General features: G+C 36.5%; 1 protein-coding gene across 3 annotated transcripts in view; it reads left to right on the top strand.

The window, feature by feature from the left end:
• USP14 (ubiquitin specific peptidase 14) overlaps positions 1-16,895 on the top strand; it is a 47,220-nt gene that overhangs the window by 8,914 nt on the left and 21,411 nt on the right. For all 3 annotated transcript variants that reach the window (XM_060028764.1, XM_060028762.1, XM_060028765.1), the window contains 2 exons: positions 6,153-6,257; positions 6,987-7,090. In XM_060028764.1, the coding sequence (XP_059884747.1) occupies positions 6,153-6,257; positions 6,987-7,090 (209 nt within the window). The remainder of the gene's footprint in view (positions 1-6,152; positions 6,258-6,986; positions 7,091-16,895) is intronic.

Genomic DNA, 16,895 nt, shown 5'->3' with positions numbered 1-16,895 from the left:
CTCCCGCTGCGGAGCACAGGCTCCGGATGCGCAGGCTCAGCGGCCATGAATCACGGGCCTCTCACTGTTGCGGCCTCTCCCGTTGCGGAGCGCAGGCTCAGCGGCCATGACTCACGGGCCCAGCCACTCCGCGGCATGCGGGATCCTCCCAGACCGGGGCACGAACCCATGTCCCCTGCATCGGCAGATGGACCCCCAACCACTGCGCCATCAGGGAAGCCCTCAAAAATTATTTTTTAACCCCAAAGAATTTCATATATATGGGTTATGTCGATATTTATTGTATTTGAAATTAAGGCTGAGAAATTAAACATATTATTCATTTAAAAGTAGCAATAGCAAACCCATTACCTTTTTTTTTTTGAATTATTTTATTTATTTATTTTTGGCTGCGTTGGGTCTTCGTTGCTGGGTGCGGGCTTTCCCTAGTTGTGGTGAGCAGAGGCTACTCTTTGTTGTGGTGCGTGGGCTCCTCATTGTGGTGGCTTCTCTTGTTGCGGAGCACAGGCTCTAGGCACGTGGGCTTCAGTAGTCGTGGCTCACAGGCTCTAGAGCACAGGCTCAGTAGTTGTGGCGCACGGGCTTAGTTGCTCTGCTGCATGTGGGATCTTCCTGGAACAGGGCTCGAACCCGTGTCCCCTGCATTGGCAGGCAGATTCTTAACCACCACGCCACCAGGGAAGCCCTGTCTACTTCTTTTATCAAGCGTGTTGTAATCTCTAACTATTATTGTGGATTTGATTATGTCTCCTTTCAGTTGTATCAGTTTTGTTTTGTGTATTTTCAAGTTCTGTTATTAGGTGCATGCATATATAGGATTGTTAAATCTTGATGAATTGACCTTTCATCACAGTGAACTGTCCCTCTTTATCCTTGGTAATATTCTTTGCTCTCAGTTTTACTTTGATTTTAATAAAGCTACACCATATTTCTTTTAATTATTGTTTGCGTTTCATGTATTTTCCCATCCTTTTGCTTTTAATACATCTGTGTCTTTGTTTAAAATGGATTTTTTTAGGTTAGCATATACTTGGGTCTTGCTTTTTTATCCAGTCTTACAATCTCTGCTTTGTAATTGGAACCTTTAGACCACTTATGTTCAGTGTTATTATCTACATGTTTGGGTTTAATTTACCATCTTGCTATTTGTTTTCTGTCTCATTGTTCTTTTGCTGCCTTCTTTTCGATTATTTTTAATTTTGTGTTTATCTCTGACTTTGCTTTATCTCTCTTTTGTTATTTATGCTTTTATAATAAGTTTTCTGAGAAAATTCACTGACTATGAAATTCAGCGCTTTAAAATGTTCATTTCAGTGTGTTCTGCTATATTCATAGAGTTGTGCAACCATCAGCACTGTCTAGTTTTAAAACATATCATTATCCAAAAAGAAACCCTGTGTTCATTAACAGTCATTTTCCATTCTCCCCTCCATTCCCAGAGTTTTAATGATTTCTCTAGGGTAACAGTTCTCTGAGTGTATCCCGGGAACTCCAGGCAGTACCCAGGACTCTTTCAAGGAATCCTTGAGATCAAAACTGTTTTCATATTTAAAAAATGTATTTTCATGTTGACATTAAGATTTTATTTGCCTTTTCTATTGTTGATTATGTACAGTAATTTTTCAGAGGTTGTGGGACATGTGATACTGCAGCAGATTGAATACAGAAACAAATATGAAAATCCACTGTTTTCTCTTAAGTCAAACATTAAAGACATTTGAAAAAATGTAGAACAATATCAGTCTTCACTAGTTTTGTTTTGAGAATATAATTATCTTTCATAAAATGTTAATTATCTTTAAGTGGGTTTATTGTTTTTGAATGAATATTATTAAAATTTCTCAGTTTTAATTTCTAATACGGTAAATATTGAGAACTACATAACAGAAGTTCTCAATTTTTAAGAATGTGAAGCAGGAGTCATCAAACTGTGAACTCTGAGCCAAATCTGGCCTGCAGCCTGTTTTTGTAAGGCCTGCAAGTTAGGAATGATATTTATATTTTTAAAGGGGTGGGGTTGAAAACAAAGGGTGGGGTTGCAACAAAGATGGTATGTGGCCCAGAAATTCTAAAATATTTATTATATGGCCTTTAATAGGAAAAGTTTGCCAACTGTTGGTATTAAAGGGTCCTATGATGATGTTTGATGTTTCTGAATTGCTGTTGTAGGGTTTATATTATGTATCTATAACGAGTGATTTCAGGCATAGTATAAGACTATTACAACAGTGTATTTCCATTTCCCTGCTTTGTGCTGTTGTTGTCATACATATATATAGTTTACTTCTACCTGTTAGAAACTCCATACTACATTGCTATTATTTTTACTTTCTACATTGCTACTTTTGCTTTAAATAGTCATTTATCCTTTAAAGAGATTAAAAAACGTAGAAAACCCATATTTACCATTTCTGGTGCTCTTCCTTTGGATCCAGATCCAAATTGCCATCTGGTATCATTTTCTTCTGCCTGGAGAACTTCCTTTTTACATTTTTTGCAGAGCCTATCTATGAGTTTTCTCTGCTTTTGTTTTTCTGAAAAGCTCTTGGTTTCATTTCATTTTTGAAAAACATTTTTGATTGGTATTAAATTCTAGATTAACACTCTTTCAATACTTGAAAGATGTCTTCTCATTTGTACAGTTGCTGTCATTCTTATCATTGTTCCTCTGCATGTAATGTGTCCTTTTTTCCCTGGGTGCTTTTGAGATTTTTCTCATTATTGGTTTTCAGCAATTTGTTTTGGTCAGGTTTTCTTTATGTTTATTCTGCTTAAACCTCTTGGATCTGTGTGTTTATAGTTTTTATTAAATTTAGAAAATCTTTAGCTATTTCTTTATTTTTTCTGTCCTTCTCTTTCCTCTTTTTTGAGACTACAGCTACACATATATAGGGTAGTTTTGCCCATTGTAGAATTTTACAGGTTTTTTACAGATGTTCATCAGGTTGAGGAAAGTTCTCTTCTATTTCTAGTTTGCTGAGAGTTATCATGAATGGGAGTTGAGTTTTGGCAAATACTTTTTCTATATATATTGAAATTTTTCTTTTTAAATCCTTTAATCTCAGTGTGATGAACTACACTGCCTTTTTCGAAATAGTAAACCACTTGGTCATTATATATTTTCCTTTTTATATAATGTGGATTCTATTGGTAGTATTTTGTTAAGTATTTTTGTGTCTCTTTTTTGTGAGAGATGGTTTGTAGTTTTCTTGAACTGTCTTTGTTTGATTTTTGCTATCAGTGTAATGCTGACCGTATAAAATGAGTTATGAAGCATTCATACCTCTCCTCTTTTCTGAAAGAGTTTATATATATATATATATATATACACACACACACACACACACACACACACACATATAGTGTCTCATAGAATTCTCTAGTGAAGTTCTCTGGGCTTGGAGCTTTCTTGGTGGGAAGACTTTTAATTCAGAATTTAGAGTCTAGTAAATGTAGGATTATTCAGATGTTATATTTTCTTTACACCGGTTTTGGTAGTGTCTTTTAAGGAATTGGTCTGTTTAGCTTAAATTGTTGGATTGATTGTCATACTACATTCTTACAGGATATCCTACAGATTCTAGAATCTGTAGTTCTGTCGTTCCACCCCTCCCCCAGCCCCCGTATTAGCAAATTGTGATTTCTTGCTTATTGTCTTTATCATCTAGGCAGAGGTTGTAAAGTTTCATTGATACTTTTTTCTCCCCAGTACAAAGAGTTAACTTTTGCTTGTTTATTTATTATTTTATTGATTTCCCCTCTTTGCTTCATTTCCTCCTTTTACTTTGATTTTAATATATACTTCTGCTAGCTTCTTAAGGTGGAAGCATATTTAATTTAATTTTAAGCCTTTTTTGTTGGCTTTCTACTTATCTCTATTGCCTGTTTTTCTATTGTGCCTATATATAGTGATTTTTTTTTTAAGTTTGTCCTTTAAAATTTTGATTGTGGTAATGGGCAAGTTTTTAAGATTTATATAGTTATAGACTAGAGACATGAGTCCTTTCATCTTTTATGTCAATTTTAGAAAATCTTCCAAAAACAGTAAGACTTTTTAGAAAATAAACAAATGTTTTGTAATTATTTGTTTCATTTTATTTACGTTTAAATCTTCAGTTTCTAATTCATTTTGGGTGTGGCATATCATGAGGTGGAGAACTCAAAGTATTTTTTTTCTAAATTATTGTCCTCAGCATTCTTCATTTTGTAATCTATTTTCTTAATAATTTTAAAGGTATTGTTGTTTTTAGTCTTTCTTCTTTTTCAGAAATTTCTTAGCTGTTGTCATGGGTATGAATTTGCTACATGAATGAAACATTTTGTAAAGTTTCAGAAAGGAATTTTGTTAAATTTATATGATAGTTTGGAATCACATCTTTACATAATTTTTCTATTCCAGAAATCTTTCGTGTCTTTCAGTTTCTTTAGGTGTTTTTTAATATCCCTAAGTAAAGCTTTATAGTTTTCTTATTAAAGTATTACATATTTCTTGTTATGTTTACTCTTAGATATTTGTTGGTATTCTTTCTTTTCTGTTGTATTTTCTAACTGACTGTTGCTAGTATATTCCTCAGATATTTGGTTTTCCTGAGACAGTTGTCTTTTTTTTTTTTAATGTATTTATTTTATTTTTGGCTGTGTTGGGTCTTTGTTGCTGCGTGCGGGCTTTTCTGTAGTTGTGGCAAGTGGGGGCTACTCTTCGTTGCAGTGCGCGGGCTTCTCACTGCGGTGGCTTCTCTTGTTGCGGAGCACAGGCTCTAGGCACACGGGCTTCAGTAGTTGTGACACATGGACTCAGTAGTTGTGGCTTACAGGTTCTAGAGCGCAGGCTCAGTAGTTGTGGCACACAGTGTTGGTTGCTCTGGGGCATATGGGATCTTCCCAGACCAGGGCTCGAATCCTTGTCCCCTGCATTGGCAGGTGGATTCTTAACCCCTGCGCCACCAGGGAAGCCCGACAGTTGTCTTTTAAGAAAGATTCTTTAGTGATAGCTTAGTACTGCTTTGCTATTATCTTATAGAAAGTTTAAATAAAAATAATAGGTGATAGAATGAAGATTGTTGGATTTGAACATAGGTACCCATAAGACTATGAGTTTGGTGACCTTATTAATTTACTAATTTTAATCTTCGTCTAGATATTTTTATTTTATTGTCCTTTTTTTAAAAAAAATTTCTCCTTCTGGCCTTTTTTTTTCTTTTAAACCTCTCTACCCTCTGTCTTTGTCTCAGATGTTTTTGTCTTCCAGAAAGATATTGAATAAGATGTTCACATTTCAGGATTATGAGACTTAAGGTGACAGTGTCTCTATTGTTCTTCTATTGTATGGAATGGTGTATCTGTACTGAATATAAGTATTCCCTTAAGTTAATAATGTGTAGAATTATAAAATTAGATATTTTGAACTAATTTATATGTTTGGTTTGATATTTTCTAATAATGGAGATTTCAATGCTTTCAAAATATTTCTATTCAAATGTAAATAATGGTTACATTTCACAGTAGACTTTCATAGAAAGAATCTTATCAGTGCTTAGTGTGTTATGGGGAGAAATGATGCCACAAAATATTAATGATCATTTGAAGAATTCTCTCCTTTCCAATATTGAAAACATTCTCAGCTTTCTTTGTGACTGTGTTTTTTCTGTTAGCTTTATTGACGTATAGTATATAGAGAGTAAGATTCACCTACTTTAGTGTGAGAGTTTGATGGATTTGGTTAACTTTATACAGTCATGAAACCACTACCACAGTCAAGATAAAGAAGTTCCACTATTCTAAGAAGTTTCCTTATACCCCTTTTCAGATAAGCAGATGACCTGTGGCCTGAGGCAGCCACCCTAGTACTTTTTTTTTTTTTTTTTAACAGTTCAGTGATCTTTAATGTATTTACAGAGTTGTGTAACCTTCACCACAGTCTCATTTTGGAATATTTTCATCACCCCAGAAAGAAATGAGTTCCCATTTAAAGACACTCCCTATTCTCACCTTCATTTCTAGCAACCACTAATCTACTTTGTGTCTCTCTAGATTTACCTTTTCTAGCAAATAGAAGCATGCAACATGTGTTTTTCTGTGTCTGGCTTCTTTCATTGCACATAAACGTGATCAACTTTTCAGCATTTTCATGAAATTAATTTTTTTTTACACAGGGAATGACTTTACTAATGATGGGGTCAGCAGATGCTCTTCCTGAGGAACCCTCAGCTAAAACTGTCTTCGTAGAAGACATGACAGAAGAACAGTTAGCATCTGCTGTAAGACATACCACATTTTATATATTTGATCACTACTTTTAAGAAATACAGTTAGTAAGATGCCTTTCAGAAAGCATCTACATGTTTTGAAGATTTAATCAATATTAAGATAGATGTTATTAGCAGTAAATAAAAGTTTTATCTTTGAAATTGGCTCAAGGAATCCTATTTTAATTGAATAATTCATTATAAAGTCAGTGAATATCTGTAATAAATATGTGTCTGGCAGATAGTGCTATTTAAATGTTTACTGTTATTTTATGGGAAAACAGGCTCAAAGAAGTTAAATAGTTTAAATGCTGGGATATTTAAATTCTTAAAACCTTCCATGTTGAAAATATACAGTTTATCCTTAATTTAAATGCAGTGTTGGTTTAGAAACTGGCCAACACACACTTGTCAAATATTATTATTATTTTTACTACCCAGCATTTATATAGTACCATTCATTTTTTTGAAGTGTTTCTGTATATATTTTGTTACCCTCTTCCAGTGATAAACCTGCAGATGAGGCAGAACTGATATGATTGTTTTCTTATTTTTAAGAAGGGAATTAAAACAGGATGATTGTCCGCATGATGCAAGTAAAATTTTTTGTTAGGGAAATAAAACATTGTTAAGGTAGAATAAATTGGTATGAGTTGGTAAATTGTATTTGCTTCAGTGTGTTTAGTGATTTATATATGCTGTGTCATCTTTTAAAAATGATTTAATCCTTTTCCTTATCAGATGGAATTACCATGTGGATTGACAAACCTTGGTAACACTTGTTACATGAATGCTACAGTTCAGTGTATTCGTTCTGTACCTGAACTCAAAGATGCCCTTAAAAGGTAAGACAGAAGAGAGATTGTTTTATGTCATATATATATATATATATATATATATATATATATTAGCAGCTTTATCGTGATATAATCCATTTATCGTACAATTCACCCTTTTAACATGTTCAATTAGATGGTCTTTATTATATTCACAAGGTTGTGCAACCATCACCATGGTCTAATTTCAGAATATTCCCCTGCCCCCCAAGAAGAAACCTCATACTCATTAGCAGTCGCTCCTTATACCTTTCCCACCTCCAGCCCTAGGCAACCATTAATCTACTTTTTGTCTTACAGATTTGCCTATTCTGGACATTTCATATTAATGGGATCATACAGTACGTGGTCTTTTTGCTGACTGGCTTCTTTTACTTAGCATAATGTTTTCTACGTTCATCCATGTTGTAGCATGATTCAATACTTCATTCCTTTGTATGGATGAATAATATTCCATTGTATGGATATACTATGTTTTGTTTATCCATCAGTTGATGGACATTTGGATTGTTTCCATATTTTAGCTATTATGAATAATGCTGCTATGAACACTCAAGCACAAGTTTTTGTGCAGATGAGTTGTTTTCATTTCTCTTGATTATGGGTGGGTTGCTCGGTCACATGGTAACCTCTGTTGAGCAACATTTTAAAAGTATTGTAAAATGTTTAGCGTTCTCCTGCTTCAAGGTTTATGCTGTTCTCCAGTTTTGCATATAACTAAACTTTCAAATCTGCTAACACCTGCTGCATTGATTCCACTCTGGATTCTAAGGTATCAGTTTCTTTTTGGAAATTTTTCTTTGCTTCTTCTAACATTTCTTGAAGTTTCTTCTTGAGAATGGCTAATGAAAACATCACTAATCTGATGAGATATCATTAAGCAGTTGTCATCTGCAAGTGTGATATCCTCACAAGCATCTCCTAAATTTTGGAGTTGTTTCTTTTTTAATTCTGTTTCTTCCTTTAACTGTGATTCTACTTGTATTCTGTGCACATTTATCTTTTGTTGATCTTCAGATGTAACATTGACATCTATGCAGTCATCTTCATGGTGGCTGCCATCTTGGGACTCTGTCTTTGATTATAGCCATCCTAAGGGTGAAATGGTATCTCACTGTGGCCCTCATTTGTATTTACCTAGTGACTAATGATGTTGAGCATCTTTTCATGTGCTTATTGGCCATTTGTATATCTTTGTAGAAATGTCTGATCAGCATATCCTTTTCCTATGCTTTAAATGGTTTGTCTTTTTATTATTCAGTTGTAAGTGTTCTTCATATATTCTGGGTACAAGTCCTTTTTCAGGTAATTTGCGAATATTTTCTTCCATTTTGTGAGTTGTCTTTTCACTTTCTCGACCGCATTCTTGTAGCACAGAAAATTTAAATTTTGATGTAGTTGAATTTTTTTTCTTGGTGTCATATGTAAGAAACCATTGCCTAATTTCTAGGTCATAAAATTTTTTTATGAGTTATATAGTTTTAGCTCTTACATTTAGGTCTATGATCCATTTTTAGGTGATTTTTTTGTATGGTGGGAGGTAGTTTTCCCCATTCTTTTGCATGCGGATGTCTAGTTCTTTCAGTACCATTTGTTGAGAAGACTAGTCTTTCCTGTTGAATTGTCTTAGCACCTTTTTTGAAAATTAATTGACCATAATGTATGTAATAAAAAGTAAGATTGGATTCTCGATTCTAGTCTAGAAACACATACGTTGTATGTTTATCCTTATACCAGTGAGTAACGGTTTTTAAAAGAAATAGAACTTTGTTTTTATACTATTGTATTTACAGTAAACAGTTATCCATGTTTTGAGAACATATCAAATAGTCTATAAAATGAGGGTCCCTTCTCTTCAGTGAGTATAAATGTGTAACTTTAAAAAATATGTAATTTAATTCTGACTACATTTATTACATCTGTTTTGATTCATACATTGCCAGTTATTAATATGTGGTGGAATTCTGAACTACAGTTTGGATTCTTAGCTTTATGAATGCTGTGTGGTTTTTTCTCCCCTACTGGCTTGTGAAATGCTTTGATAAAATTGAGCAGTAGAGAGGAGAGAGAAGGGACATGCAGAAACCTGAGAGTAACTGAAGGTTTTCCGAATTTCTCTGAAGTGAACACTTGTCAGGTATTTACATGAAGTTGCCTAGATTGCCACTAATATACTGCCAGTGCATAAGACAGAGCACTGGAGGTCTGATGGAGGTCTGATGGAGGAAGACTACCAAGTAAACGGGTACTGTTTCAGAACAGCTTTGCTGGGAAACGTTAAAGTCAGTTATTTTTCCTCAGAGATTCATAGTTATTTCCCCACTGTTGTAGTGTGCCCATGGTTACTGATGAGAGGTCTGATATCAATCTCTATTCTTAATCTTTTGTCAGTAACTTTTAGGGTTTTCTCTTTATTTTTGTTTTCAACGTTTTCCAACAGTCCTAAGTGTGGGTTTTCTTTTATTTATCTCATTTAGCCCTCAGTGGGTGCTTTTAGTCTGAGGACTGTTGTCCTAAACTCTGGGACATTCTTAGCCATTATTTCTTCAGATATTGCTTCTCTTCTATTTTACCTTCCTCTTATATTCTAAATATTGGGGTTCTTGGATCTGTTGCTAATGTCTTTTTTTCCTCTGCACTTTTATTTTTATGTGCTGTGTTCTAGGAGAATGCCTCAGTTCTGTTTTACATTTCACTGATTTGTACGTTAGCTTTGTTTCACAACTGCTCATTTATCACAACCTTCTTTTTAATAAAATCTCCCTTTCTTAAGTTTTGGATATGATTCCTGCTTTTATTTCTCTGAGGCTCCAAAGTATTCTTATTTAAAGGTTTTTTTTTTTTCCTGTTTGGTCCTTTAACTTTGTTCTCTTTGGATATATAGATCTTCATTTCTTTGAAGATGGTGTACTTATCTTATGCAGTGTATTCTCTTGTGTCCCAAGTGCAAATTATCTGAATGAGTAGCTTGCTGGGGCAGCTCCCTGTCATAGAGGGTGGCTAGTTGGGACAGATTTGCCTTATTTCCAAGACTTCCTCTTTACTTTTTTCATCTGGGATTCCTTATTATAGCCTCTACGTCAAGGAGAGCTCTCTTTCATGTTTTGGAGTTAACTTCTCTGAGTTTTTTATAAGCAGGGAGATTTCATCTTGTTGCTTCCATTTTTCTTGAAACCAGGTAAACTATTTTGAATTCTAAGTTGTTGTAAGAGGGTGGAAGTCCCTGTACTTACTAACTTAATCGATACAGAATGATGTGGATGGGGTTGTATGTCTTTGGGAAAATGACACTAACTGATAAAATAGGAATGAAAGAAAAGAGAACAATTCCATGAAAGATGCTTTACTGTTGGAGATGCTGAAGTTCATCCTCAAATGTATGGCAGGTTCTGGAGAGTGGGATGTATACTGATGAAGAGTAGAAAGAAAACGCATTTAAGAGAAACAGGCTGGATTAGCTGAAGAGAAGCAGTGAGGGCCAAGAACAATACCTGCAGATAAAATCTGGTTTGCTTGATGCTGCCCAACAGTGGAACCTCATCTTAATGCGGGAGTTCTAAATTTAGAACCTAAAGTGAAAAGTGTATATAATAAAAATTACTCTTGAAAATTCTATGTTACTTGTAAAATACAGTATCACATGACAGTATTTGTGTCTTATTGGAGACTGGCAAGCCAACTCTTAGTAAGTACAAAATAGTCTTTTCATTAGCAATTACTAGACTGCTATTTTACTTTCATTTTCAAATTTGTAGAGGAATGATCTATTCTTGATAGAACTTAGAATTGATAGAATAAAATTGGCTGGACCCAGCTTTTTTGGGGGCATTTTATTTATTTTTATAAATTTATTTTTGGCTGTGTTGGTTCTTCACTGCTGCGCATGGGCTTTTCTCTAGTTGTGGCGAGTGGGAGCTACTCTTCGTTGCGGTGCACGGGCTTCTCATTGTGTTGGCTTCTCTTGCTGCAGAGCACGGACTCTAGGCATGCAAGCTTCAGTAGTTGCAGCACATGGGCTCAGTAGCTGTGGCTCACAGGCTCTACAGCGCAGGGTCAGTAGTTGTGACGTATGGACTTAGTTGCTCTGTGGCATGTGGGATCCTCCTGGACCAGGGCTCGAACCCGTGTCCCCTGCATTGGCAGGCGGATTCTCCACCACTGCGCCACCAGGGAAGCCCTTTTTGGGGCATTTTAAATGTCCATTTTCTGTGTCTTTTTGAGTCAGTTTTGGTAATTTATTTTTTCCTACGAATTTGTCCCTATGTCTTTAAACTATTTTAGCATATGAGTTACTCTGTTTTGGGATCTATTTTTTTCTCCATTTTTATTTCGTATTAGTTACTTTTTCTCTTTTGATTACCTTGCCAGAGGTTTGTGTATTTTTCACAGAATCAGCTATTAGATTTATTCACTCAGTTCTTTCAGTTGTCTGATTCGTTCTACTTTTGTTTGTATTAATGTTTTATTTCTGTTTTCCTTAGGCTTGTTATATTATTTTTTAAGTTGCATGCTTGGATCATTAATTTATTCTCATGTAGGAATGAAAGTATTTAATTCTGAGATTTTGCTTGTTTTCTATTCATTAGATGAGATTGCTCAGATGTTTTTTAAAAAATGTTATAAAAGGGACTTGCCTGGTGGTCCAGTGGGTAAGACACTGTGCTCCCAATGCAGGGGGCCCAGGTTCGATCCCTGGTTGGGGAACTAGATCCCACATGCATGCCACAAGTAAGAGTTTGCATGCTGCAATTAAGTAGTCCACTTGCCGCAACTAAGCAGCCCACATGCCACAACTAAAGATCACGTACGCCACAACTAAGACCTGGTGTAGTCAAAATAAATAAATATTTAAAAAATAAGTTATAAATTCTTATCTTTTCCTTTTGCCCCAAGTTTTTTGTTTTTTGCTTTTTTTATTGAAGTATAGTTGATTTACAGTGTTGTGTTAATTACTGCTGTCCAGCAAAGGGATTTGGTTATACATACATATATTCTGGTTTTTTAATATTCTTTTCCGTTATGGTTTATCACAGGATATTGAATATAGTTCTCTGTGTTATACAGTAGGACCTTGTTTTATCCATTCTGTATATAAAAGCTTACATCTGATAACCGCAACCTCCCACTCCCCCCCCCCCAACCCCCGCCCCCTTGGCAGCCACCAGTCTGTTCTCTATGTCCATGATTCTGTTTCTGGGATAGGTTCATTTGTGTCATATTTTAGATTCCACATATAAGTGATATCATATGGTATTTGGCTTTCTGTTTCTGACTTACTTCACTTAGTATGACAGTCTCTAGTTGTATCCATGTTGCTGCAAATGGCATTATTTCTTTCTTTTTTTATGACTGAGTAGTGTTCCATTGTATGTATGTGCCACATCTTCTTTATCCATTCAGCTGTCGATGAACATTTAGGTTGTTTCCATGTCTTGGCTATTGTGAACAGTGCTGCTATGAACATAGGGGTGTATGTATCTTTTTGAATTATAGTTTTGTCCAGATATATGTCCAGGAGTAGAATTGCTGGATCATATGGTAATTCTATTTTTACTTTTCTGAGGAACATCCATACTGTTTTCCACAGTGGCTGCACCAGCTTATATTCCCACCAACTGTGTAAGGAGGGTTCCCTTTTCTCCATACCCTCTCCAGCATTTGTTATTTGTAGACTTTTTTTAAAGGTATTATTATTTTAAAAAAATTTATTATTATTTATACTATTTAGTTTTTGCTGCATTGGGTCTTAGTTGCAGCATGCAGGATCTTTGTTGCGGCATGCGGAATCCTTAGTTGTGGCATCTGGACTTCCTAGTTGCTGCACGCGGGCTTCTTAGTTGCAGCATGTGGACTGTTTAGTTGCGGCATGCATGTGGGATCTAGTTCCCTAATCAGGGGTCAAACCCAGGCCCCCTGCATTGGGAGTGTGCAGGCTTACCCACTGGACCACCAGAGAAGTCCCTGCCCATTTTTGGATTGGCTTGTTTGTTTTTTCGTTGTTGAGCTGTATGAGCTGTTCGTATATTTTGGAAATTAAGCCCTTGTCTGTTGCATCATTTGCAAATATTTTCTCCTGTTGTCTTTTCGCTTTGTTTATGGTTTCCTTTGCTGTGCAAAACCAAAGTTTGCTTTTAATTATTGAATTATATAGAAACATATACAAATGAATTATCCCAGAGTGAACACGTTCCTGTAACTGATGGGGATCAACAGAACTCTGTTAGCACTCCAAAAATCCCCTCACCAATCCCTTCCTATCCACTGCCCCCACCCTTCTTTGCAAAGTTGTTATACTCACCTGACTTCTAATTTTGAGTAATTTTGCTTATTTCGAACTCTTCATGAACAGAAACATACAGATTATGTTCATTTGAGTCAGGCTCGTTATATTTGGCTTTTCCATGTTGTGTGTGTGTTCATTCATGTTCATGCTGTAGGGCAGTGGTCCCCAGCATTTTGGCAGCGGGGACTGGTTTCATGGAAGACAGTGTTTTCATGGACCAGTGTGGGGGTGGGGGGGAATGGTTTCGGGATGATTCAGAGCATTACATTTATTGTGCACTTTATTTCTGTTATTATTACATTATAATATATAATGAAATAATTACACAACTCACCATAATGCAGAATCAGTGGGAGCCCTGAGCTGGTTTTCACTTGCCACTCACTGATGGGGTTTTGATATGAGTCTGCAAGCAGTTGGTTTATTATGGTCTCTGTGCAGTCAAACCTCTCTGCTAATGATAATCTGTATTTGTAGCCACTCCCCATCACTGCCTCAGCTCCACCTCAGATCATCAGGCATTAAATTCTCATAAGGAGCAAGCAACCTAGGTCCCTCACATGCGCAGTTCACAGTAGAGTTTGCACTCCTATGAGAATCTAATGAGGCCGATGATCTGACAGGAAGCGGAGCTCAGGCAGTGACGCGAGCGATGGGGAGCAGCTGTAAATACAGATGAAGCTTCTCTCCCTTGCCTGCTGCTCACCTCCTGCTGTGCGGCTAGGCTCCTAAGAGGCTACATACTAGTACCATTTAGTGTCCCGGGGGTTGGGGACCCCTGCTGTAGGGTACACCATTGTATGTATATACTACCAAATAATTATTCATTTTTCTGTCAGTGAATGTTTGGGTTGATCTGATCTGTGACTGAATGTTGTAAATATTTCACAGATGATAGAAAAGTCAAGACATCCTCTTTTTGTAGGTGATAAAGTATAATAGGCATTAAGTTTATTTGTTTTTTTTGGTTTCTTTTTGTTTTTTTTGCGGTACGCGGGCCTCTCACTGTTGTGGCCTTTACCGCCGCGGAGCACAGGCTCAGCGCGCAGGCTCAGCGGCCATGGCTCACAGGTCCAGCCGCTCCACAGCATGTGGGATCTTCCCAGACTGGAGCACGAACCTGTGTCCCCTGCATCGGCAGGTGGGCTCTCAACCACTGCGCCACCAGGGAAGCCCTAAGTTTATTAATTACATTCAGATTTTCTATATCATTATTTAATTTTTATTTATTTGCAAAGATTATGAAAGGTACTCTATTGGTTCTTTTGTCTGAAAAACCTCTCAGTATTTGTATCTGTTAAAACTCTTAGTACCCCTGTCAATTCCTCCTCTTTTCTAGCAGTTTTTTCTTTGTGAAGTTCATTATGAATGTTTGGCTTATTGGATGGTTTTATCTTAATTAGGACTTACAAGTTTTCTTGGTATAATATTGAGAGTTTTAGGGGGATGGTATTAAATTAGCTATGATTTTTCTGTTCTCAGATAATAAAAAAAAATTGATAATTCATTAATGCAGCTTTTGTCATAAACGTAGTAATAGTTACCTACTCATGTTACCCTGTAACTAGATGTAAATTCATAACAGTGGCAGTTATGTAATTACATACAGTAGATGGGATGCATCTACTTTATGAGTACTTTGTTTTAACTTCAGAAGTGCCCTTTAAAAAGTTGCTAAACTGTCTGACAGGGAAACTATTATGATTTCTTTTTTTTTTTGGCGGTACACGGGCCTCTCACTGTTGTGGCCTCTCCCGTTGTGGAGCACAGGCTCCGGACGCGCAGGCTCAGCGGCCATGGCTCACGGGCCCAGCCGCTCCGCGGCATGTGGGATCTTCATGGACCAGGGCACAAACCCGTGTCCCCTGCATCGGCAGGCGGACTCTCAACCACTGCGCCACCAGGGAAGCCCATATGATTTTTATTTTTTAAATGAACATACATAATTTAGACAACATGCATTATTGTATATTGAAAAATTAAGAATTTTTTAGTTGCAAGAGTTTCCAAAAGATCTAAACAATTGAAAAAAAGAAAGAAAATTATTCCATTGAGTATAATTTAACATAATATTTTCTGTGACCTCTTTCATTCACTTACATAAGCACAGAGTTTTTTTTTTCTTTCTTGGCTGCATTGGGTCTTCGTTGCTCCACAGGCTTTCTCTAGCGGTGAGCGGGCGCTACTCTTCATCGCAGTGTGTGGGCTTCTTATTGCAGTGGCTTGTTTTGTTGCAGAGCACAGGCTCAGTAGTTGCAGCGCACAGGCTCAGTAGTTGTGGCACATGGGCTTAGTTGCTCTGCGGCATGTGGGATCTTCCTGGACCAGGGATCGAACCCATGTCCCCTGAATTGGCAGGCAGATGCTTAACCACTGTGCCACCACGGAAGTCCCCTTTTTTTTAAATTGGAATATAATTTACGTCTAGTGAAATGTATGCATCTTATGTGTTCAGTGTGATCAGTTTTGACAAATGCAAATTCTCTGTAACTCATTTTACAATCAGATATATAGAACATTTTCATCATCCCAGGACGTTTTATTGTACCTTTTCCCAGTCAACTGCCCATCTCCCCCAAGTAAACACTGATCTTATATTAGTTTTGTGGGATCTTTCCCATTGCCCGGTGTTTTTACCTGAATGATAATTTTTGATCCTTTGTCGTAAAACATTGTATAAGTAACTACAGTGGTTTGGGTATTTCCTTTAGGGTGGCCAGTCCTTTGTACTGCTGTAAATTAACTGAGAATCATAAAAGTGAATTTAGAAATCATTTAATAGGAACCCTTCATTTTATAGGTGAGAAAACTGACTTGAAATTTAAGTGACTTATTTAGTGTTGTGTAGGAAGTTAGTGCTGAATATAGATTTATTGATTTTGATTTAATTTTTTTTGTTTGTTTGTGTTTTTGTTTTTGTTGTTTTTGCGGTACACGGGTACACTGTTGTGGCCTCTCCCGTTGCGGAGCACAGGCTCCGGATGCGCAGGCTCAGTGGCCGTGGCTCACGGGCCCAGCTGCTCCGCGGCATGTAGGATCTTTCCAGACCGGGGCACGAACCCGTGTCCCCTGCATTGGCAGGCAGACTCTCAACCACTGCGCCAACAGGGAAGCCCTGATCTAATGTTTTTGATCTAATGATTTTTTCTTCATTTCTGAAATTATATTTTATTTTCTTTGTAATAATGGATATTAAATATGTGCTTTTTAATTTTATTTTTTTTAACATCTTTAGTGGAGTATAATTGCTTTATAATGTTGTGTTTCTGCTGTATAACAAAGTGAGTCAGCTATATGTACTTTTTTGTTTACACAATTTTTAGAAAATGTTATAGATGAGTTAGACAAGAGGAAAGAATTTAAAGTAGGCTTCATTCATCTAATTTCCATTTTTTCTTAGCAGTCCTTTTTTGCCCATGTAATTCTTAAAGGAACAAGACCAGAAGAGAAGAAAAAATGGTGGGAACAACTCAGAGAAACTTGTAGTTGAGGGTTTCATAATAAGTCCTTTGAACTAATTTCTTCCCATTT

Source organism: Delphinus delphis, chromosome 13 (assembly GCF_949987515.2).
Source record: "Delphinus delphis chromosome 13, mDelDel1.2, whole genome shotgun sequence".
Taxonomy (NCBI): domain Eukaryota; kingdom Metazoa; phylum Chordata; class Mammalia; order Artiodactyla; family Delphinidae; genus Delphinus; species Delphinus delphis.
Note: the sequence above shows the minus strand (reverse complement) of the source record. Positions and strands in the feature narration are given on the sequence as shown.